This window comes from Corvus brachyrhynchos, unplaced genomic scaffold (genome assembly GCF_000691975.1).
Source record: "Corvus brachyrhynchos isolate BGI_N302 unplaced genomic scaffold, ASM69197v1 scaffold12, whole genome shotgun sequence".
NCBI lineage: Eukaryota > Metazoa > Chordata > Aves > Passeriformes > Corvidae > Corvus > Corvus brachyrhynchos.
In genome coordinates, this window is record NW_008237885.1 from 2,236,513 (window position 1) to 2,258,858 (window position 22,346).

Genomic DNA, 22,346 nt, shown 5'->3' on the forward strand with positions numbered 1-22,346 from the left:
CTAATAGTCAGAAATCAATACTAACAAGGAGTTAGTAACACGAGGTAAAAAAGCCATTGGGAATAACCAGGTGAGAATTTTACATCCTAATGCGCGGTGTCACCAAGACCACACAGCGATGGGGCACAGCGACGTGAAGCACCGCTGCCATTTGGTGGAGTTCCAAGAGGGAAGGAGCGACGCGTGCCGCAGTGAGAACAGAGCCTCTCTCTGCCGGACACTCGGCCAGGCGTCTCCGCACCAGGCTTCGGGACACGAAGGGAGGCATAGCCCCGCTCCCCTCCGTGACCCACAGGCCGGGTGAAAAGCAGAAACATCAATAATATTTGGTGTTTTGGCGGTTTGGCTGAGTCCCTCACTGCTGGTGTTGTTGTTGGTGGTGTCACTGTCAGTATTTTGTACTGAACTATCTAACAGCTGTCTTGGCTTCCTTCCCCACTAAAACAACTGCTGCTTCACAAAGAACACAGATAATTTTGTCTTCCTTGATATTAACAGATCAAGAGAGGCCTTTGCCAATACAAACTCATCTTTTATTTTTGCAGTCTGAGAGAGATCCTTGGTAGAATTTGTTGTTCTCTTTCATTCTGTACTTGGAGACCAGTTGGCATCCAATCTTTTCATTTCAAGTGATGCTGAGTGGGTGGGACATCCAGAAGGGGGATGAAAACTCTCACAAAAGAATCCCAAGTTAAAAGGATTTTAACCCAAAGGCAAAACAAAAAGCCCTGCACAGGGCACTAAAATGAAAGGCTTGTTTAAAGCCAGAACAGTGACAGCACAGTGTTGGTCTGGGCTCTAAAAGGCAGTGAAATGTGAGATGCTGCCCTGGGATCAGTGTTCACCTCCCGCCACGGCCACACATTCCCTGTGTGCGCGTGGGAAGGGGAATGGCATCAAACACCAAGTGGGAAACGCTGCTGCTCCTGCTCTGAAAGCCAGACCTGGAGCAGGGTCTGCAGCACCCACAGCAGGACAGGCTCCTCCTGCCCTACAGAGCCTCTCTGGGTGCTGCCAGAGGTGTTCACCACAGAGGCGTTCATGGAAAGTTGGAAATAATGGCAGTAGGTTAGAGGAAAATGTTATATTTGAGTTAAATTTTGGGATCTAAAATGGGGACAACATTTGGGGGGTTTAATGCCATTAACAGCAAAACTCCTGCACAATCTTGAAGGGCTCATCCTCCAGAATACCCATTGGGATTCTGGATGGTAAATCTCCCAGTGTTAAAGAGATTACTTGGGTCCTCTGCTGAGCACCTTGAAGATTCTCTTTGTGAGAGCTGCTCACTCTCCAAGGAGAAAAACTGAGTTTAAGGTCAGTAAAGTGAGAATTTCACATAAACCAGTCCAGGTTTAGAATTCCAAATTCAGGGCTTAACCTTGCATACATCCCCATGCCTTGTCATGCATCCATCCATACATAAATGCCACTGGAATATTCAACTGTGAATTTTACCTCTTGGCAGAGTTGCTCAGAGGCTGTTACTTGCCAGTTATCTTCTTGGAATCATGATGGCAAAAAGGTAGTACAGCAGTGAGGGGAGTCTGCTGGTTTCAGAGCAGCTAGGTAGGTAAACAGTAATACTTCTCACTCCCACATACTATGAATAATTTGTTTTTTAAGAACTGAAATTGACCCCAAATCGAGGCTCAGGCAAAACAACCTTCTCCCTCTCTACAACTCCCTGAAAGAGGGGTGTCGCCAGGTGGGGTTCAGTCTCTTCTCCCAGGCAGCAAATGACAGGACGAGAGAACGCAGGCTTGAGCTGCGCCGGCGGAGGTTTAGAGGAGGAATTTATTTACAGAAAGGATGATTAGGTATTGGAACAGGCTGCCCAGGGAGGTGCAGGAGTCACTGTCCCTACAGGTGTTCAGGAAATAACTGTTCATGGCGCTTAGTGCCATGGTCTAGTTAACAAGGTAGTGTTTGGTCGTAAGTTGGATTCGATGACTGCAGGTCTTTTCCAGCCTAATGGATTATTTGGGTTGGGGGTGACAGGGCTTCGACCCAGCTGCTTTTTCCCATATCAAGCCCCCAGTGCTGTGGGCTCAGTTTGAGTTAAGAGAAAGGTCTGATCCACCTTAAGCTTGAGCCCATCGGTGTGCTTGAAGTCGGAAGCTGTGAGAGGGTTAAATTTCTATTTGTGAATAACCCCTGCTAACCTGAACTCTGAGCGAGCTGCATGTACACAAGGCTGTGCCGAAGAGGCAATGCCACCTGGTTGTCTGGTTGTCACTTCTTACACCTAGCAGCAGTGTCAAAGACTTGAGTGATGGGAGTCACTGCTGTGGGTTAGGAGTGTTGACTGTTTGGTTCTTCGTGATACCTGATACATAAACTTTAGAGTGCAAAAGTGTTTTAGAATGGCAATTGAATACAGCACATAACAGGATTTTTTTATGTGACTGTGCACAGTGCTGGTTTCTTTCATTACAGCATGAGCTTTTATTCTGATTTTTAATTTCTTAACAATATGCACTTATATATTAGAATAATTTACTTATATATATCCTAGAATAATGTATAGAATATATATTAGTATAATGTTGACATATGTTAAAATATATCTTTGAATTCGTGTTTCACCTGTCTTGAATATATCCCCTTCTTCCCCCAAAGACTTTTGATATTGCTGACTTATTTGTAATTTGTCATCTCTTTATTACCTTAAAGCCCAGTATATAGTTGTAAAATGTTTTTCTTGTATCCTGCAGAGCTTCACATGTAGTCGTCTCTCTTGTGAAAAACTATCCAAACTATCTGATTATAAATCTAGATAAGGTAATAGCTTGTTTTCTTTCTTGACATGGAAAACTGTTTTAAATTATTTATAATGCAATCTATAATGTGTTGACATTTATGTGGCTTATTGTTAGTTATTAATTTTTGTTTGATTTTCCATTCGTTCCTGTGCAAAAAAAAAGTCAACTGGTGTTCAGAAAAAAAAAAGAAGCTTTTCAAGCTGTAAATGTCCATTTAAGAATTTCTGAAGTTGGGGCATCTTTTGGAGATTTGTGTTTTTAAACCTTTGCATCTGCTTGAAAAGCTATAGGAAATGCTATTTTCTATTGAAAAAGTAGGTTTTCTTTTGAAATAAGTTTTTGCTTCATTCTCAGACTTTCCAGTGCTTAGGTTGGATTTGAGTTAGCCTTTTTGCTTCCATAAAGCCCATGTATTGATGTTGTGTGGTATTTCTCTTTAGCTCGACTACTGTGCAAGCTTGAAGAATCTTGAAACTGTCTCTGGGAAGGAAAACTACAAGTTTATCCAGGTGATAAAACCTTCTCTTCCACAAAACGTGACTTATTACAGATTTTTGGTGTACTGCTTCCACAGTACTACTGGAAAAGATAATCCCTGATGTGCAACCCTTATGATTAGAACTGTAACATTGGTTCTGACCTTAGGAGACGGCAAGAAGGATATACACTCTAGTGGTACTGTAGAAAGGAAGTCTGTTTTGGAAAGTAGAACAGTAAGTGTAGAAAATTTGACTCAGGGGCTGTACGAAAGATACATTTTAATCACAATTTCTGTTGCTGTTCAGTGTAGATGTACTAAGCTTGAATTTCAGTTAAAAAAATTCAATAAGTAGCCATTTAGTTCAAAATAATGCCTATTTAAAAAAAATATATCAAATTAAAAAAATAAATCACCGGAATAAACAGCAAACAGCAAAACTCTTGCAATATATAATCTAATCGCCCCTAGTGGGAATGCGCTTCTCCTTTTGCAGTGCCACTAGATGTCCCTGTCTGCTTGCCAGACGGGGAACTCTAACTCACTCTGGGAACTTGGCATTTCAGCCTCAGTGTTGGAGCTCCATGCTATACTTTTGTTGTGTGTATTTTTGGGAACGTTGCTGTTTCTAATCTTAATAGTAGTAAAAATTCTGAAGTAAGTTTCGTTGAGGATTTTTAAAAAGAAAAATTGGGTGAAGTTTTATGCATGGTCTTATTTTAGACATGGCGTTGATAAACGGCCCGGAACTCATTTGGTAGTGCTGTTTGTATCCTGTGTTCCCTTTGTAATGGTTTCTTGTATAAATGGAAGCTGACTATGTTCTATCAAAAAATAATTTGCTATTTTTTTTTCTCTTTAGGGAGATATTTGTGAACCTGATTTTATAAAGCAGCTCTTTGAAACTGAGAAAATAGATATAGTCCTTCATTTTGCAGCCCAAACACATGTAGGTGAGCATTGCTGCATGCTTTGGTGTTGTTTTTCATGGCTATACCTGCTTGAAATATATGTCAGTACACTTTTCTTTTCCCATCATATAAACCAAGGATCCAATTTGTCTCTACAAATCACATGACTGAATGTCTGGTGGCCTTTTTGACTTAAAGGGTTTCACTGCCTTGATTTAAAAAGTGCTTCATCTAACTGCTGTCTTGTTTTCATTGCACATAAATGGTAATGTACCTTTTTGTCAGCATTACATTTTAAAATTCCATGTAGACTCACATGTAGCTGACAGTGTACTGAGGGAGGCATAAAAACAGTGGAGAGGGTCTTTGTACATAATCTGAATATTTACTTAACTGGCTCCAATGTCACATGAAAAAACAGTGTGAAAGCTGAAGGATTAGGCATGCACATTTTCTCCATTTCAGATGGCTGCTTTTCAGTATCGCTATTAATACGAACAATCCCCACCATATTCCTTCCATCATGAAAAGAAATCCTCAAAAAATTCTCCAGGAAAATACTTCTCAAAATTGTCAGATTTGATATGCACAAAGTCATTAGGTCAGTAGAACAGTTGTAAGAATCAAAACAGCTGCTCATGAGTTAATAGTCATAGGTCCATATTACTGCATCTTGCAACTGTCTTTGAATGACACTTTTCTTACTGTGCTTAGCCTTTCCTACTGAGATGGGAAGTAGTTATGCTGCCACTTAAATAAAGTTAGATAATGCTATTTTAGATTAAAAAGTCCATAGCCAACAAGCTTTTGCTCCTGATTTCAGCCTCTTGTTGAGAACAAGGATTTTTGTCTTCAGGTGAGTGTAGAAGGTGCCATCATTTAATAAGGACATTGCTATCTGACAGATGTGCATTGCAGCCTCCAAGTGGAACATATAGTCCTGTCTTGCATAAATTTAATCAGAATTGTTTGAATTTTGTAATGCAGATCTTTCATTTTGGCATGCCCTGGAATTCACCTACGTGAATGTTTATGGCACCAATGTGCTGGTTGCTGCTGCACATGAAGCCAATGTGGAGAAGTTTGTCTATGTTAGTACAGATGAAGTATATGGAGGTAGCATTGATGAGGTGAGTGTGAAAATGCATGAGGATTTTTCTAGTTTAGCTGCTTTTAATCGTGAAAACAAAGTTGGGTCTAACTTTCCTTGGCCTCTGTAAATGTTTGGCTTTAAGTAATCATTGTTTGCGTCTAGAAAGCTGAGTATCAAAATTGTCCTGATTTTTTTTTTTTTTTTTTTTGGTGCATGTTTTATGTTGCATGTTTATTGTCTAAAGCAGTGAGATTTGGATCATTAATGGTGTCACTACTCCTCAGAGATAGTATCAAAGGAGTGTATTATACAGGCTTTGTCCTGGAGACATTCATGAGACTTCAGTAATGTGCACAGCTTGACAGGCAGGGAGCTGCTCTATATTCTAGCTAAAATGCTAACATTGTTGGTAGTGACAATTCAAACAGGAAACAATTCCTGTATTACTGTAATAAATATTCAGATGTTTCCTCTTGTTGTATGGAGGTCTTTGATTTTTGACAATTTATACATGACCTTAATTCAGGAAATGTAATTTGGCTCAGTAAAAAGGCAAGTTATGCATGTTCATCTTTTTAGAGGCATAAATAACAGTCAAGGAGCCCTTTGCCATAGTCCATGAAAATATTAGTGTATTTCAGAAGAGTTCTATGCACTTTTGTATTATCACAACATCTTTATCAGTTCCTTCAACACAACTTCAATCTGTGGGCTTTTATGATACCCAAGGATGATGTTTTCTTGAGTGTAGACCTGTGGCTTGGGTGATACCTTCAAGCAAAATTTTTTTGTCTCTGGGCCTTGAAAGAGAGCTTTAATCTGTTTTTTCTTCTCTTTTTGAATCACACTAGAAGTTCTTGTAGAGTTTTTTTTTTTCAGGGGAGGAGGGCCAGTTAATTTCAGAGGCAAAGGTCAGACAAGAAGAGTGAATGTTTTAATCACGTTAAGGTGATTGTTACCAATTGCACCTTGTGTAGCATCCCTTCTTCTTTTGGTTTTTTTTTTCTCTTCAAGTAAGAAGTAGATTAAAGTGTCGGGATAGCCTTGAAGAGACCTGTTCTGGAACTGGTCAGAATTGTCGAAGCCTTGCTTTGGAGGTTTTTGGGTTGCAATTCTATATTTTTTACAGAAAAAAGTTACAGAAAAATTTAAGAAAAGACCCCTTTCATTTAGGACTGAAAGGTAAATTTACTAGTGGTGGTCCAATGCCTCTCTGAGGCAATATGAGCCTAAAAAGGATTGAGCCTTCCTGTAGCAGCAGTGATTATTTTATAAGATAAAAATCTGAGGACCTGCTACTGTGAGGTAACTCTGCTAGAACTATAAAAATATTACTGCTGGTAATGTCTGCCTCCTATGTTGAATAAATAGGCTGTCTTTTGATGTAAGGGGACTTTGTCAGACTGATGTACTTGGACTTTTAGGGTTTTTTATTTCTTTTGTAACTTTAAGGCTTATCTGGGCAAATTACATTTGAGTGATGCAAATTTTTCTTTTTATTTTAGGAATTTGATGAATCCTCACCAAAACGTCCGACAAATCCCTATGCCTCCTCTAAAGCAGCTGCAGAGTGTTTTGTTCAGTCTTATTGGGAAAGGTACCAGGTAAGTCCATGGAAGCTTCAAAAACTCTGAAGCCTGTAATTAAATGTCTGTATTATGTATGTAAGAGTATAAAAGAAAAATCAGTACTGGTCCACACAGTGCCACCTCTTTCCTTGTTAGTCTTGTAGTTTGGATGTGTTAGAGAATCTCCACCAATAAGTGGTGAAGATACACTGGAAGACAATGGGGACAGGTTGGATGTTTTTAATTTTTGTTTTTTAAATCTGAACTGTAACATCTGAGAATGTGTTTTGATAAACTGGTCAAAGAGAACATTAGGAATTTAAAAACCCGTACTAAGCTTGAAGGGAGTACAAAAATATTACACAGGAGTAGAACATGCATAATTCAAATTGTATTAGGACTAAGCTTATAGTTAAATTAAAAAAAAAAAAGAAAAAGCCCTATTAGATTTGTTTAAGGAAACACATTTCATATTTTGAATACTATAGACTTTTGTTCTTGATATACGATGTTTTTGATGAAAAGTTGATAAGAATAGGATGTTAATAACCTGTGAAACATTGGAATAAGTAGGAGTAAGCCAGTCTTCATTCAGCCAGATACACATATGCAATGTCCTGTGGTGCTTCCAGGGCAAGAGAGATTTCAAACATTTGTCACTTGTGGTGCTCCTAACGGGCTGACAAGGTTGGAGGCCCTTGCCTGTTTGACAGAAATACAGATAGCTTAATTGAATAATGTTTGTAAGGGCTTGCAGATTTTTGAGTATGCACTGTGCATCTGTCAGTTTGTTTATTGATCAGCCGGAAGCCTACAGATTTTTACTGATATATGCTTTCCTATGTAATCACATGTATGTTTAATGCTCTCCAGTTCCCAGTTGTCATCACACGGAGCAGTAATGTTTATGGACCACATCAGTATCCAGAAAAAGTAAGTTAACCTGTGCTTTATTCTGAGCTTCAGTGTACCATAATTCAGGGTTGCAGTGAGGTTACTTTTTTTCTCATGTGCATGGGATGACCTTTGAAAAAAATGTTCTTGCAATTAACATGTGATTATATATTTTGAGCTCACACTAACATGTCTTACTGTGAAAACATTTTTTGATTGGGGGTAAAACTTCAATTAGAGACTTGTAGTTTAAATGAATTTTATGACAGCAACTTTGTTTTGTAATTTTTCTATTTTTCAGAGAATATTTCGACAGAGTTCCCCTGCAAATTACATTAACTCACATGTCATGGTCTGTAATTGGGAGTGTTGAATAACTAAGGGAAACATTTCAAAAAGTAAACTGAGAATACAATATGTCTGGTATAGAAAGGGATGTTCTAAGCTGCACAGAAAATAAGTAAGATGAAGCTATAGCCTTCATCTATAAGGTGAGAAGTAGTGCAAAGTGACTTGTCTTTGCACGTGTTCAAACAGACCTTGCAGGGTAACTATTTAAAACAGTTATTAGTGAGGAGTTGCCTTTTTAAGTCAGTACCAGAATCTGCTAGGTTAGTGAATGGAAATGCACTGATGGAATGAAAATGATAATCACATGTAGTCTTTGGAGTTTGGAACTGGTGGGAAATGTAGTTACATTTTACAATACTACAGAGGTGTTTTTTAATTTAAATTGCTTTTCACCTTTCTGTTTTTTTTCTCTAATAAATTTATATTCACCTACATTATTGAGGTGGATAAGCAATGGGTTTTAGAATACATTTTTCATTCATCTGTATCTTGCTACAGGTTGCATGATTGTTGGGGGTATATTTAGGGGATGTATCACTATTTGCTTGCTTTTGACTTTATAATTTCTCACATACCCAATTTTAGTTACTGCTGAGAACACAGCACTAGGCTTGATGAATCTTTAGTTTTACTTAGTATCCTGCTCCTATGTTTAGAGTAGGAAGTTAAAAAAATTTAAGTAATTTGAGTAGTTTTCTAATGACTTCAGTTTAAGGACTTTAACAGTGGGGCTAACTGGTCTAAAGTATCTGGGGCATTATGAATGCATCTAAGCTTGTGGATGAACATAATATAGTAAATCTTTGTGCAGCAAGCACACTGTCACTTGATGCCTTTTGACACTGAACCGTGCCATAAATCAAATCCTTCCTGATGGGAGAGAATTTTCTAAAAGTCCTTGCAAGCAGTTTCAAAAGATAAACTGAGACTTTTCCTGGAGTTTCAATGCTTCCAGATAGTTGTTTATTAAGTCTTATCAGAGGAACAGAGCCACTAGCATGACCCAGGTACAGCATAGAGCACAGAAAGCAGGAGAGAAGTCTAATTATCAAGATTTACACAGCCTTTTAAAGATAATTTAACCAATAGTTACTAAAAACGTATATTATTTTCACTTTCCTACCAATTATTCAGAAACACAGCCAGGAACTGTGGAATTCTCTATCCAATCATCCCAAACTACTTTTACTGCAAAATATGGAGGAGAAGAAGAAGAAGGTTTGGAGAAGAACGACAATCCTCCATTTTGATATTTTTTACTCTTATCTATTTACTACAAAGAGAAGCCCAAAACCTGTAAAATTTTCACCCTGTGACAATCTTACATAGTAGTCTATCACCTAATTCACACCACTGTATTTTCTAGTTCTTGTCTGATTGTCTGTTGGTAATTTTTTCCAAAGTTTAAAGCTAAAACAGTGTTGTTCAGGGGGGTAAGAACCCTTAAAAACAGGCAGAGAAATGTTCTCGGCACTCTGGGTTCTGACACCTGTGTATCTGCATTATCTGAAAATTCTCTGTTGATTCTCTTCCAGATTTAACTATTTTAACAACTCTTTGGTTCTAGATTTACTGCAGTTTGCTGGATGTTTAAACCTTGTTCTGAACTGTTGGCAATAATTATTTCTGGTTAGACTCTAATGCACTGCTGTGTGTAAAAGTAATGGAAACTTTTTTTTTGTGAAAATGTTACATTTGTAACTGCCAGAAAGATAAAGTTTGCAGTACAATAGAGGCATCTACTCTTACAAAACCTTGCAGCTTCTAGGCTTGATACATTCTTCCCTTAGACTTAATAAAACCTAAAAGTATTTCATGGATCTTATTAAAATAATGCTACATAACTGTTGAAGTTCCTTATTCTTTGCAGAATAGCAGCTTGTAAAATAGTGGAGTCATGGGGTTTTTTTTTTTTGTTCAATTCCTTAGGTTATTCCGAAGTTTATATCTTTGTTGCAACAGAACAGAAAATGGTAGGTAACTTGCATTTTTTTAATAGTATTTTGTGCTATAAAACTCTAATTGCAGTTATAAATATGTGCTAGTTTGTAAAATGATAATTACATAACTAAGTGATTAATCACTTATTTTAATAATAGGATTTCTTTAAAGTAAAGCATTGTTTGCATGTCCAGCTACTTAAGGTACCTTCAGGTAACCATCTGGCAGCAAAACTGCTTAAAACACAGTCCAGTAAATTGAATGCGTCTATTTGAGGATTAACAAAATTTTTTTGTCTTTTTCTTAAGCTGTATTCATGGTTCTGGACTTCAGAGAAGGAATTTCCTTTATGCGACTGATGTGGTGGAAGCATTCCTTACTGTCCTGAAGGAGGGGAAACCAGGTGAAATTTACAACATTGGAACTAACTTTGAGATGTCCATTGCCCAGCTTGCTAAGGAGCTGATCCATTTAGTGAGTAAACAGTTCTGATACTTTTCTTTACCAGTTTTCATTGCACATATGAATAATTCTATACACCTTTTGTAGCTCTGAAAGAGCTTAGGCTTGTGGTGGGTGCTGGAAGATCCTTGCAGCAGAATGATGTGCTACCCTTTCTGTGGCAGCTGGACTGTGTAAGTTTGCAGTATGGGCTATCCTGCGTTGGGCTGCTGCGTCAGTTATCCTGACTGGGACATAACTGGCATCATGATTAATTACCATTTTTTTTTCATGCTGACTGCTTTAGTTTTGGTCTGAGAATGTGGCGCTGTTAAAATCTAACAGTTTGATTATGGATGTTCTGGTAGTGCTGGGATGAAGGAGACAGATTGGAGTTGTTCTAGATATTTCTGATAATTTCAGTGGTTTGAAGACTCAGTATACAAAAGAGCATTTCTGTTTGTGATTTGTGCTTTTTATTTGGTGGTGGTTTTTTCTTAACAAACTTAAATCTTGTTTAAAACTCCCTATTTTTAAAAATATATATTTAGACAGCCCAAGATCTATGGGAGTGATAATTGTTTTTCTTCTTGACAGATAAAGAAGACCAGTTCAGAGTCTGAAATGGAGCACTGGATGGATTATGTTAAAGACAGGTAAGGAATGTGGAGGACATGCAGGATCGTTTTGTCCTGAAGGTTTCTGAGACTCTTTATCAAATAGTTTCTTGTGGAAGTGTTTCTGCTCTTAAGGAGGGGGAACGCTTTTGAGGGAGTAAGAGCTGTTTTGCTTCCTTAATTTGTTTGTTTTGCTAGTGGATTTGACATCTATGATCAGGGTTCTGTATAGAAAAACAGGATTTTCCTTTATTATTTGGATCTGTAGGTCAGAATGTGTGTCTTGAAAGGGGAACGTGTAATGGTAATCTGTCTGTCTTCAAACTTACTTCATACTTCTCACTACTGAAGTCTGCTCTGGGAAGAGGACAGGTATTACAGAGCAACTAAATCTTTCCTTCACAGTAGTTTGGACAGTTTATTCGGTGTACTTTGTATTCAGCATCACTGAGTGAGATGAATCCCATCCTCTCTTGCTTAGCTTTAGTATTTTGGCATTAATGTGCCTAATTCAGACTTAGATCTACTTTATAGTAAGACCCACTCTCCACAGGCAGAAATATGTGCCTGTGGAGTGTAGTAAGCTTTAGATTTCTATCTTAAGCTGAAGCTGCTATCTCAAAAGTAGATGTAAAGCTCTAAGGTACCAAAGTTAGGACAATGGTAAAAATGGGTAGCTTTTATAGATAAGCTTTTGCTGTGTGTTTCTGTCCTTAATTTCAGGCTTGGTTTGGCTCTGTTCTTTTATTGCCATTTCTTTTCTGCAGCAGCAATGAGTCTCTGCTTATACTTTAGATATCACTCTCTCCAGAGTGATTAGAAATGACGTGTCTACTGAGAGCAGTTAAGTATTATGGCCTTTAGAATTCTCACTTTCTGTTCACATTTGTGTTGTTATCATGGCAACTGAAGTGTCTTTAAAAATGTGCTAACTTTTTTTTTTAAAAGGAAATGTTCTTCGGAATCCTATCTGAGTGTATCACAGGACTTTGAATGAACTGCCTTTGGCTCACATGATATGAGTGTTCAGGAGTTCTCAGTGTAATTCAGTTTGAGATGTTTCTTCATGTGTTTTGGGCCCTGTCTGCTAATGTTTAAACATAAATGGGCTTGGGAAAACCAACCACATAGGAATACATGTTTCAGGGAATGTTGAGGTCTTATAAAAGATTGTTAACCTACCTAATTTATGACTATTTAATTCTATAATGAGTGACTTAAAGGTCGTGGGGGTTACTTGCTATGGAAAAATGAGTTCTGCTTCTGCTCAAGATTAGCATGTTATAGTAAGTGATAAGTACTTGGTTTGTGCCTGCACATGTACCTTGACTATTCAATATGCCAGTGCCAGTAGTGCAGGAGTGCTAGGCTAGGCTACCTATCTGCCAGACTGCAGAAGTGAAAATTTCTTCCATGCTTAAATATAAAATGTGTCTTTCTGTGTTGAATCTCGCCACTTGGGATTCTACATATTCAGTATTACTAAGGTTGTGTAGCTAGTGAGCCACTGTAATGATGCCACTTCGGAAGCCTATGTGTTTTAAATCTGAAGTATGTGTAAATTTGTGGGTTTTCAGGATAAAAAATGTAAATGCTAATATTAGAAAACACTGGCTCTGCATTGCAAATGCACTGATTTGCACAATTGTGTTGGCAGTGATTTGAGTTTTGCATTCATTTTTGTGCCAATAAAATACTAATTAATATTTATTCTAGTCAATTTCAAGTAGTTGATTGTACAAACTGAATTGTATTGTTGTAGCTGCACTCAGCTGCCTTGTATTTTTTGAAAGGAATGCAATCCGTTCATGTTGGTGGGAATTTTCAGAATTGAAGCATATCTAATGTTCCTTGGAAGACAATGTGAGGTACTGCATCTCCAATTAATGAAGAAGTATAATCAGATTGTTTTCCGTATGCATTTTATACTTCATCAGGCCTACAAATGACCTGAGATATCCAATGAATTCAGAAAAAATGCACAACTTAGGATGGAGACCTAAAGTGCCTTGGAAAGAAGGAATAATGAAAACAAGTAAGACTGATGACTTTTACACTGATTTAGGAGTGATGGGAGAGGGAAAGGGGGAAATGGGTTATAGGTTAGCTACTGAGAAGCTAAAGAGATTGAATATAACACTTGAATTTTACATAAAATTGGCTGCTTTCTAAGTAGTGAATTTACATGACTAAAAAATGGGAATAATCACTTTTTAATAATAGAGTAAATCTTGCATAAAGAATTTATAAAGTTCAAACTAGATTTTCTAATATTGTAGGTTAAAATTTTTTATAAAGAAACTTAGCATGCTGTTAGTCTTACGATGTCTGTTGGATTTCCCTGTTAACTCTGGTCAACTTGACTTATCAACATTGTCTCCATATTAGTTGAATGGTACAGAGAAAATTTTCACAACTGGAAAAACGCAGAGAAGGCTTTGGAGCCCTTTCCTGTGACAGAGCCATTTGCCCAGCTCAGTGGTCCATAGTGTGGCACAGAACCTGAAAGAGTTTTTTCTACCTCGTATGATCTTTTCTTCAAAGCCTGCAATCAAGTGGCCACACTGGACTCAATGTATTCAAGATACATGAACCATGATGAGTAAAGAACCACAGTACAGCACGACTTTGGAATGGTTTCAGCACTTTATAAGTTGAACCTCTTAATTTCAGTTTTTGGTGCAATACTCTATTCTCAGTAGGTATTGATATTAAAAAACTGTATGGAGTGAAGAATATTTATAATGTTATAACTTAGTGTAACTGAAGTAAAATCTGCCTTAAGAATAGTTAACTGTGATTGCAGCTTTTGGGATTGGGAGTTAAATTTGTTTTTGTTCTGGAATTATTCATCTGTATTAGTTTGTTGTTACAGTGTAATATATATAGAATTTTTTGTCACTTCAAAGAGTTGGATTTTATTTTTAATCAAGGGGAGAAATTATATATTTTTTGGAGACTATAAATTGGTTGACAAAAACTGGATACAGTACCTGTATGATTCCGTCCATTTCTCTGCTGCTGGTGCACTATTAACTTTTGTAGATGACTGATTAAACTTATCTACTCTATCATTTTAAATGCCTCTTTTTAAAGGGAACAAGGGGGGAAAGATGTCAAGAAGTAGCAGGTGTTCCGGCTGAGATTTCCAGAAGCATTTCCATAAACTTTGTCTGCTTTTTACTGTATTACTGTCTATTACATGTTAATTCTCTTTCCTTAGCTGTAATTGTAACAAACTTGAAATACTGGAACACAGTTAACATTCCAATGGTCTTATTTCCTGAAATATGAAGGCTACTTAAGGAGAAAAAGTTTTTAAACACTTCTTTTTCTATGTATTGTGGGTTGGCAGACCTTAATCAGTGCAGCGTTTCACCAATTTTTTTTCTGTAATAAACATTTTAAAGATAAAACAGTATTTGAGTTTTAATATAAAATTTGGGAAAAAACCTTCAATTCTATAAATATGTCAATGAATCTTGTTCAAAGTTGATTTAGTAATATTATGGTGTAACTGGTTTCTCTTAATTAAAAAAAACAGGCCAAAAAAGTAGATGGTGGGTTTTTTTTAAAAAATATTTCTTAGCTCTTCCTCTATCCTGAAAAAATTACCTTCGCTTTTCTGTCAGACGTAAGAGACCACTGTTCTTGGTTTTATCACTTCAGCTTCTGTGGTTGGCACGGTCCCTGATCCTCTGTGGCCCCTGGGCAGAGCTGCAGGAGGCACAGGACTGGGATGCTGTGGTATACTCAGAAAAAGCCGTGACTTTCAAAGGGTTTCAGAAATTGGGAGTTAACTCTTGAAGTACAGGTGTTCCCAACTTCATCACACCTCTTGTGTGGTGCATGGTGCTGTTGATAAAATGCCACTTTTGGTTGGCAAGAGTCATCTAAAAGAAGGCTAACCAGGAAGTTTCTAGGCTTACTGTGGTGCCAAGTATGGGTTTTAAAGTCTAGGAGCCTGTTATTGAAGGTGAGTTTTCTGTGACAAAGTGGGATAATTATAGTATACTTGAATTGTGTGGCAGTTACATTTTTTGGGTTTCTGATACTTGGTTTGGAAGTAAAAGCCTCCATTTGGGACAGATAGAAATTACAGGACTTCATACGTAATGATCTGTTAGCATACATGGCTTACCAGATGTGCTTCTATGGATGAATCACTGAAATGTCACTGTCAAATGCATGTTGCTGACTACATTCAAATATCTCCTTAATTTTTATACTTTTCTTGATATATGACTTCCTTACAATGTGCATCCTTCCTTATGATATCCATCTTACTGTTTTGTATTTTGCAAAAGTCAGTGCCAGAAATAGCTGAAGTCTGGGAAAGATCTGTCTTAGCTGTGCTTGTGATTACTGTGACAGCTGCTTTGAGTGAGTTGCATGAAAATATGTGTATTTCACATCTCCTTATACTGGCTGTGTTGTGTTTTTAGGAGTAGAGATTACAGATAACTAAAATCTTACTATTTTAAACCTGCATAAACCTTAATTTAGGAATATTTTAAAGCTTTGAAAATAGGTACAGTGTTTTTGGAGCACTAAAAATAATGTTGTCAGAAATGCATGGGAGAAAGCAGGAGTGGGGAATTGGTTTACTGAATACAACTTTCGAAAGTTGTTTTTAATGTTTAGATACTGAAGATGCAAGCTTTGATATTTATGTGACTATCCGAAGAAGTGATATTACCAGGAGTGGATTTTCAATAGGATCTATTAATTTTTAGCGGAAGCTGTTCTAGTTTATTTAAATGTTTTTGAAAATTTAATTCATCAAAGTGTTTGAGCTTTTTTGGCTTTGTGTTACTACTTATATATAAATAAATACATACATGCACTTTTTAAAATATTGAAATATGTGTATTTAAATAATCTAGGAGGCTTTTACTTTGAGCTACTTCGCTGTAGATCAGGTTTTCTTAGGTGAGTGATCTGATAGGAGCATTTCTTTCACAGGGAAAAGTCTATTTTCTGTTAAAGAAAACAGCTTATTTTGCCATTAGAATTCTTGCTTCTGTAGGAAGAAGAGGACAAAGGATCAACCAGTGAACTGTCAGTGTGGAGAAGTGTGATGCTTTTAGGTTTTATTTCTCACTGATTTTACTGGGAAGCGTTTCTGCAGAAGGCAAAGGTAGTGATGTAAAATCCTGTGAACACTCTAATCTTTCAGTCCATTCTCTCAAGGTTTGTGTCACAGAACAAAGTGAGGCCACACCAGTAAGAAAGTAAGTGGAGTAAATGTGTATGTCACTTAAATTGCTAAAACTTTCTAAGGGAGGAGGGCTGGAATTTGGCAAAGGTTTTCATCCAGGTTCTGTCACGAACTTTGGAAGTATGTGGGGATTGCTGTCATTTTCATCCCTTTCTGGGATTACTGTTCTGAGTTGGATCAGATCTTTGGGAAGCAGTTCCTGAAATCCCTTTTTGGGGAAAACCAACGTTGCTACCTCACTGTCTTTGCATACCACAGCTGCCATTCAGTGCATCCCTTGCCAGCAGCAGGTGAAAGGATTTGGAAGACATTGAAGTGGGCGGCTGAGGCAGGGCCATCTGCAGTCACAGAATCAGAGTGGTTTGGGTGGGAAAGGACCTTAGAGATCACCTAGTTCAAGCCCCCTTCCATGTGCAGGGACGCAGAGCCCCATCCAACCTGGTCTTGAGCACTGCCAGGGATGGGGCAGCCACAGCTTACCCTGTATGCTGTGGCCTGTGGGGTGTTTGTGGTGTGTGTGTATCAGCTCCAGTTTGTGCAGTGGAGAGAACCCTTACTTTCTCCAAGGCTTTCTTCTGCTCCGACCTTGGCACTTGCTTAAATTTGTGTGCTGCTTGGCATTAAGGGTTGTCAGCTGTGGTTGAGGCTGGTTTACATTGTCATGAGATGATAGGCTAGGAAATAGCTTTTGTTTGTCCACCCTGTACTTTCTTTGATATAGGAGAAAGATTGTGGGTGAAAAATCAGGGGTTTTTTTGTTTGTGGTTTTTTGGACTCAGAATGCTTGATTTTGCTAAAACTGCTTATGCTCATTAGGCAGCCGTGGAATGCAAATATCTTTCTAGTCTTCAGAAGGAGGAACTTTAAATACAAACCCCCTCGCCAAATTCTGTTAGGGGAAAAGCTGACTCTTTTATTAAATATGCTGTATCTGAGACTGAATTGTCCTTCTTTTTAATTTTGCTTTGCATTACCTTTAGTTTCTATTTCCATTGCCATTTCCATTTCACCTGGCAAAACAAAGATTTCTAAAAATAAAAATCAGAATAACCCGTTGCTCCATAGTACCGCTGATTGTTGTGGTAATGCATGAAAACTCTTAAGTCAATAGTGTTTTGACTTCTATGCATGCTGTGACACGTCTGGAGTTTATATGCGCCAAAGATCACAAGATTATGTTAGCTGCATTAGTAGGAGACATGCTTGTTAAGGGATTACATTCATCATTTCTCAGCAAAACAATCTTTGCTAGTGGCAATGGAAAATCATGAGAAGATAAGATTTTGTATCAGTATGTTGTTCTTACTACTCTTAAGTACAAGTGTGGGTGGGTTTTTTTAACCTCTCCCTAACTGAATTTTTTTTTGTACAGAGGTTTTTATTCTCAGTCACTAAACTGCTGGCTCAGTCCTTAGCTTTTGTACTTCTGCAAACAGGTCTTTGACTCCTGAAAATACATCAGCTCCTGAAGAACCCACAAATGTGGGACAATTTGAGGAAAAATACACTCTGAAAATAAGAGGAAATGGGGTGGTTCATGGCACCAACTATTCACGTGGCTGGCTTAGGCTGAGGCTGCTTCTTCCCCGCTCAAAAAAGGAGGGATTTGTTAAATTCCTCTATTACTATGGAAGAGAGTCTGGGTTATTTTTACAGGCAGGAGGGAGCAGCCATGGACAATTTTGCAAAGCAGCCTCTCTCACCTCACAGTGTGCAGAAAGTGTGAGTAGGAGATGCCCTCACAGGTAGCTTTTCCTAGACCATGGGCTGTGCAAATCAACACAAACTTGAGCTGTCCATGCCCACTACAGGTGCTAATGTGGGCACTCGGATGCATCCTCTACCTTTGACCTGTAGCCACAGGAGTATGCAAGCACTTGCCTGTTGAACTAAATGCCTAATCACGAACGTGAATGTAAACTATATTTCTTATAATAACACTGCTTAGTCAGGATTTGTGATTTGCAGACGCAGGGAGCTTCTCCAGTGGCACATGCATTTCCCAGCAAGACCATGGACCCAAGAAGGTGCAGGTGCCCTTCCTATTCATGTCTCTTTGTGATACCATCATCTCTGCACACAATTTGTCAGGCTTTAAAATAAAGTCTCTGAAAACTGAAGCTAAAATACTGCCACTTTAATGCTCCTGAGTGCCACATAATGTTCTTGTTCCTTTTACCTCCCCCAATAATCCAGGGAGCCACTGCCAAAACACCTTCATACTGATGTCTGTGTTGTGCATAGATGTTTGTATGTGCATGTTTTGTGTCACTGCTGATTTGTCTTTGGCTTACGGCATAATTTGGTTTGCGAAGACCCATCATTGACTCGTTTGTGGCACCCGGCACCGCAGGGCTAGTAACACATACTCTATTTCAATCGTCGGATACGAGCAGCTGGATAGCGGGTATGGAAGAACAGATTAGTATTGTCTCACCTCCACAAAAGCAGCACCGCAGCCGAAATAGCTCAGTTGGGAGAGCGTTAGACTGAAGATCTAAAGGTCCCTGGTTCGATCCCGGGTTTCGGCAGGAGCGTTTTCCTCCTTTTCCTTTCCTCGCCGTGCACGGGAGGTGGCGAGCGGATGCTGCTGCCGGGCCGGCCCGCGGGCTCTGAGCGGGCACGGCTGCCCCGGGGCTTGGGCTGCACGTGGGAATTGCTTTGTCGGGCTCGCACCGGCCGCGTCGCTCCCGGCGCAGCGTGCCCCGCCTTCCCGTCTCCCTTTTCGGCTCTTCTAAGTTTCAACATTTTACTTCGGATGGCAGAAATGAAAGCAGAGAGCTTCCTTGGCGGTGCCTCCTCTGCCCTTCGCCGTCTCCCACTACTGACGGCAGGAGGGACGAGAGAAGAGAAAGTGAAACTGTGCGTGAGGGGCGGGATGAGTGGGAGGGAAGGGACAGGGAAGGAGAGGGTGGCTCCAGAGGGCTGGGACGGGGACAAGGACGGAAGGGTTAGTGGTTGCTTCTTGCCAAAATCTGGAGCGCAGTTCAAAATTTCCCGGACCTCACTATTCCTCTACTGTCAATAGATGGCTGAAACTACTTTACTTCACAGAAAGCTGAAGGAATAGCTTCGAGGCCAGGAGAACTGGTAATTAATGTCACCTAGTCTTTGCCGTTCATCTGTTTCCTCCTGTTCCTTTCTTGACTTGTAAGTTGAGAAAAATAATTTGGATTTTCTGAAGCATATTTTTAAGGAGGGCGTCTGGTTTTGATTTGAAGACATGAAGAGGCAGAGAGTTCATTGGTTGTCTTTGGTAATTTGTTGCAATTTTTTCAAATATATACTTTAATCTGGTCCTGCCCTCTGTTAAACTTTTTCTCTGTTAGATCAGAGATCTTCTTCGTACCTGGCATTTGGTAGTCACAAAACTGCCAAGTCAGCACCCAGCTTTGTTTCAGTAAGCTAAAGAAATTAAATTCTTTGATTCTTTAAGACATATTCTCCTGCTTTTGGGTAATTTTTTTGGTAACCTTTTTAATACACTGACATCAGAACAATACACGGAAAAAGGACTTTCAATATTGGTGTCACTACTGCAGCAGTAAAGCATCTCCTTACTTCTCTGTTCAGCATCTTTCATCTATGCATGAAAAGGTGTCACTGGTCCTTTTCTAAGCACAGCATCACATCATTGATTTGAATTACTTGTCTAGTACGAGGAACACTCACTACAGACAAACATCCTTTTAGTACAAAGCAAGGGTAGTGGTACTTAGATCCCTACTAATAAGACAGATAAGGGGTAGTGTAACTGCTAATATTACTATTTTTCCAAAGATTTTTTAAGGTTTTGAAATAACATTAAGACTGCACACTTGAGTACTCAGGGACAGAAGGAAATGTTAAAATGATCACTTACAACTCCTCTGAGTGTGATATCAAAAATACTTTAATTTTTTTGCAAAAAGTGTTCAGTTATTCATCAAAGACTTCTCTGGTGCTTTGGGGATGAATTAGGGAGGTATTAATTTCCTGCAGATATGTGATCAAAGAAGGAAAAAAAGAGAATGGGTGCTTACTTTTTGGCCTTTTCCACACTGCTGAATAAAAGAGTCATGGTGCAAGCTTGGATGCTGGATCTTTGACTCTCTGCTTGGCTTGTGCAGTGGCACCCTGAGAGACAGCTTGTCCCAAGGTCGTTTGCTATGGAGGGAAAAGCTGGACACAGTGGAGACAGCGGCCAGCAGGTGCTGCTCAGCTGGGGGGCCTGGGTGTGGCCCCAAGACTGCTTTTATGCAGTGGTCTGGCTATACCCACCAGTGCTGCTCTGGAGGTTTGGTCCCCCCTGCCTCTGAGTTCCTTGAGGGGCAGGAGAAGAGTGGGTCACCCTCCCCCCCTCAAAGTGTCTGATTTTTAGCAGGAGTACTCAGGCACATGGATCTATGACAAATATGTGCTGTGGTAATGTCTGAAATTTCTGTTTTAAAGGTAAAGATAATATTACCTGTAATGGTAAACCCGTTCTCAGAGCTTTTGTGATGTTAAACAGAAATTTTGTGGATCACCAAAATACTAAAGATGATAGCCATGGGGACATTGAGAAGAAAATATCTTTTTTGTTTGGTGTGGGATTTAGATTGCACACACTGAGTAAAGCCTAAAGTCTTATGTGGAAGAAGAGGATAAAATTAAGAGATAACCTCAATTCTGGAATTTTTAAACTTCTGTCTGTTTGATTTTGCAGGCTTGATGCAGATTTCTAATGTGGTTTGGCAGGTTCTGTGAAAAAGCCTCAAGTGTTGCTGCTTTATTGCTTGTCAGAGAATATTCAGGCATTTCTTCATTCAGCTGTACGTTCTTTACACAATCGTTTTTGCTGCACTCTAGGGCTCTTCTTGCCAGCAAACATTTCCATTTATTTTTCTATCAGCTTCTTCCCTAAAGAGGAAACCCCCTGCTAGGACACAAATACAGGCTGTCTAACTAAGCGTTTATGTTTCGTCACAAAGTTCCTTCTCTGCAGCTGGGAAGCTTCTCTGCTGCTACAGATATAGTTGCATATGCTTTTTTAAATGTCCATCAAATACTGAAGTTGACACCTCACAGGGACTCAGAGGAAAAAAAAATTTACAATGTCTTTTCAGCCTTATGCAAAGATTCAAAATCTGGGGATTTGGTCCACACGCTTTTTCCATGGCCATCCTTGGCTCCTCTTTTAAGTGAATGAAAACTGGGGCAGAAGGAGAGGATCAGAGAGAGGTGTACCCCACATCCTAGCTCTGCTGCAGGCTGCAAGAACTTGCAGTCACAGAACACGACAAATAATGAAGCTTAAAGCTTTACTGTGAAATACCTCTATTTGGAGTTTCTGACAAAAGTTGCTGTGCCTGGTGTTTTCCATAGGCTCAAGTTCAGGTGTTCCTCGTGTGAAATGCTCCTCTTTTTCCTCCATGTCCCCTAAGTTGCACATCTACCCGATTTAAAAAGTCTCCTCCTTGTCCCTGAAGGAATTTCTGCACTTGATATATGTTTCTGTCTTTTCTACCTCTCAGCAGTAAAATTTCCTTCTCTTTGGATTAAAAATTGGGTTTGTTTGATAGAGAAGATTTGTTTCTGTCTCTTGACTGAAAGGTTTCTGACTTTGTCTCCCTCACTGTTTATGGACATCTGGTGAATCTCATTTAGTTACAGAGTGTGACAGATACAAGGGGTTTAGAAAACATGACTCGGGAGTCACATTTAGGTTTTTTTTGTGTTTTAATAACAAATCTTAGTTATAGTGTATTTGGTTTCTGATCCTGTAGAAGAACTAGAATGGTGTTTTTCAATTTTTTGGGAAATAAATGCAGTCAAAAAGACAACAAAAATTTTCAGCTGATGATGCATTTCTACAATCCGATAATTTGTATTCAAGTCTTTTATTTCCCCTGCCCCCCTGTGAGTGAGAAGTTTAGGAGAGCTTTATCCTGTTTGAGTTCAGCTCAGGAACCTCATTTAAGGAGGCATTTTCTGATCCCGTTCCTTGGAAGTTTTGGGTTGTGGTTGTTGTTTTTCCCCCCCTCCTCCTTTTTTTTTTTTTTTTTTTTTTTTTTTTTTTTTCCCGGTTTTTTTTTCTAAGTTTCC

The 22,346-nt window shown here is 38.9% G+C and overlaps 2 protein-coding genes and 1 non-coding gene across 3 annotated transcripts in view; all 3 read left to right on the forward strand.

The window, feature by feature from the left end:
- Positions 1 to 1,691: 1,691 nt before the first annotated feature.
- Positions 1,692 to 14,477, forward strand: TGDS (TDP-glucose 4,6-dehydratase; the record flags this gene model as incomplete). Its single annotated transcript, XM_017732598.1, has 12 exons — positions 1,692 to 1,708; positions 2,718 to 2,784; positions 3,206 to 3,274; positions 4,106 to 4,196; positions 5,142 to 5,284; positions 6,753 to 6,851; positions 7,689 to 7,748; positions 9,990 to 10,033; positions 10,310 to 10,475; positions 11,040 to 11,098; positions 12,997 to 13,094; positions 13,448 to 14,477. Coding segments are annotated over 12 exons (1,014 nt in total), but the record flags the coding sequence as incomplete, so codon positions are not given.
- A 4,261-nt stretch (positions 14,478 to 18,738) lies between these two features.
- TRNAF-GAA lies at positions 18,739 to 18,811 on the forward strand. Its single transcript has one exon. It is a non-coding gene; the product is annotated as a tRNA-Phe (tRNA).
- A 424-nt stretch (positions 18,812 to 19,235) lies between these two features.
- Positions 19,236 to 22,346, forward strand: part of DCT (dopachrome tautomerase) — a 27,512-nt gene continuing 24,401 nt past the window's right edge. Inside the window, exon 1 of the mRNA XM_017732638.1 lies at positions 19,236 to 19,370. The gene's annotated coding sequence lies outside the window, so the exon portion shown is untranslated. The remainder of the gene's footprint in view (positions 19,371 to 22,346) is intronic.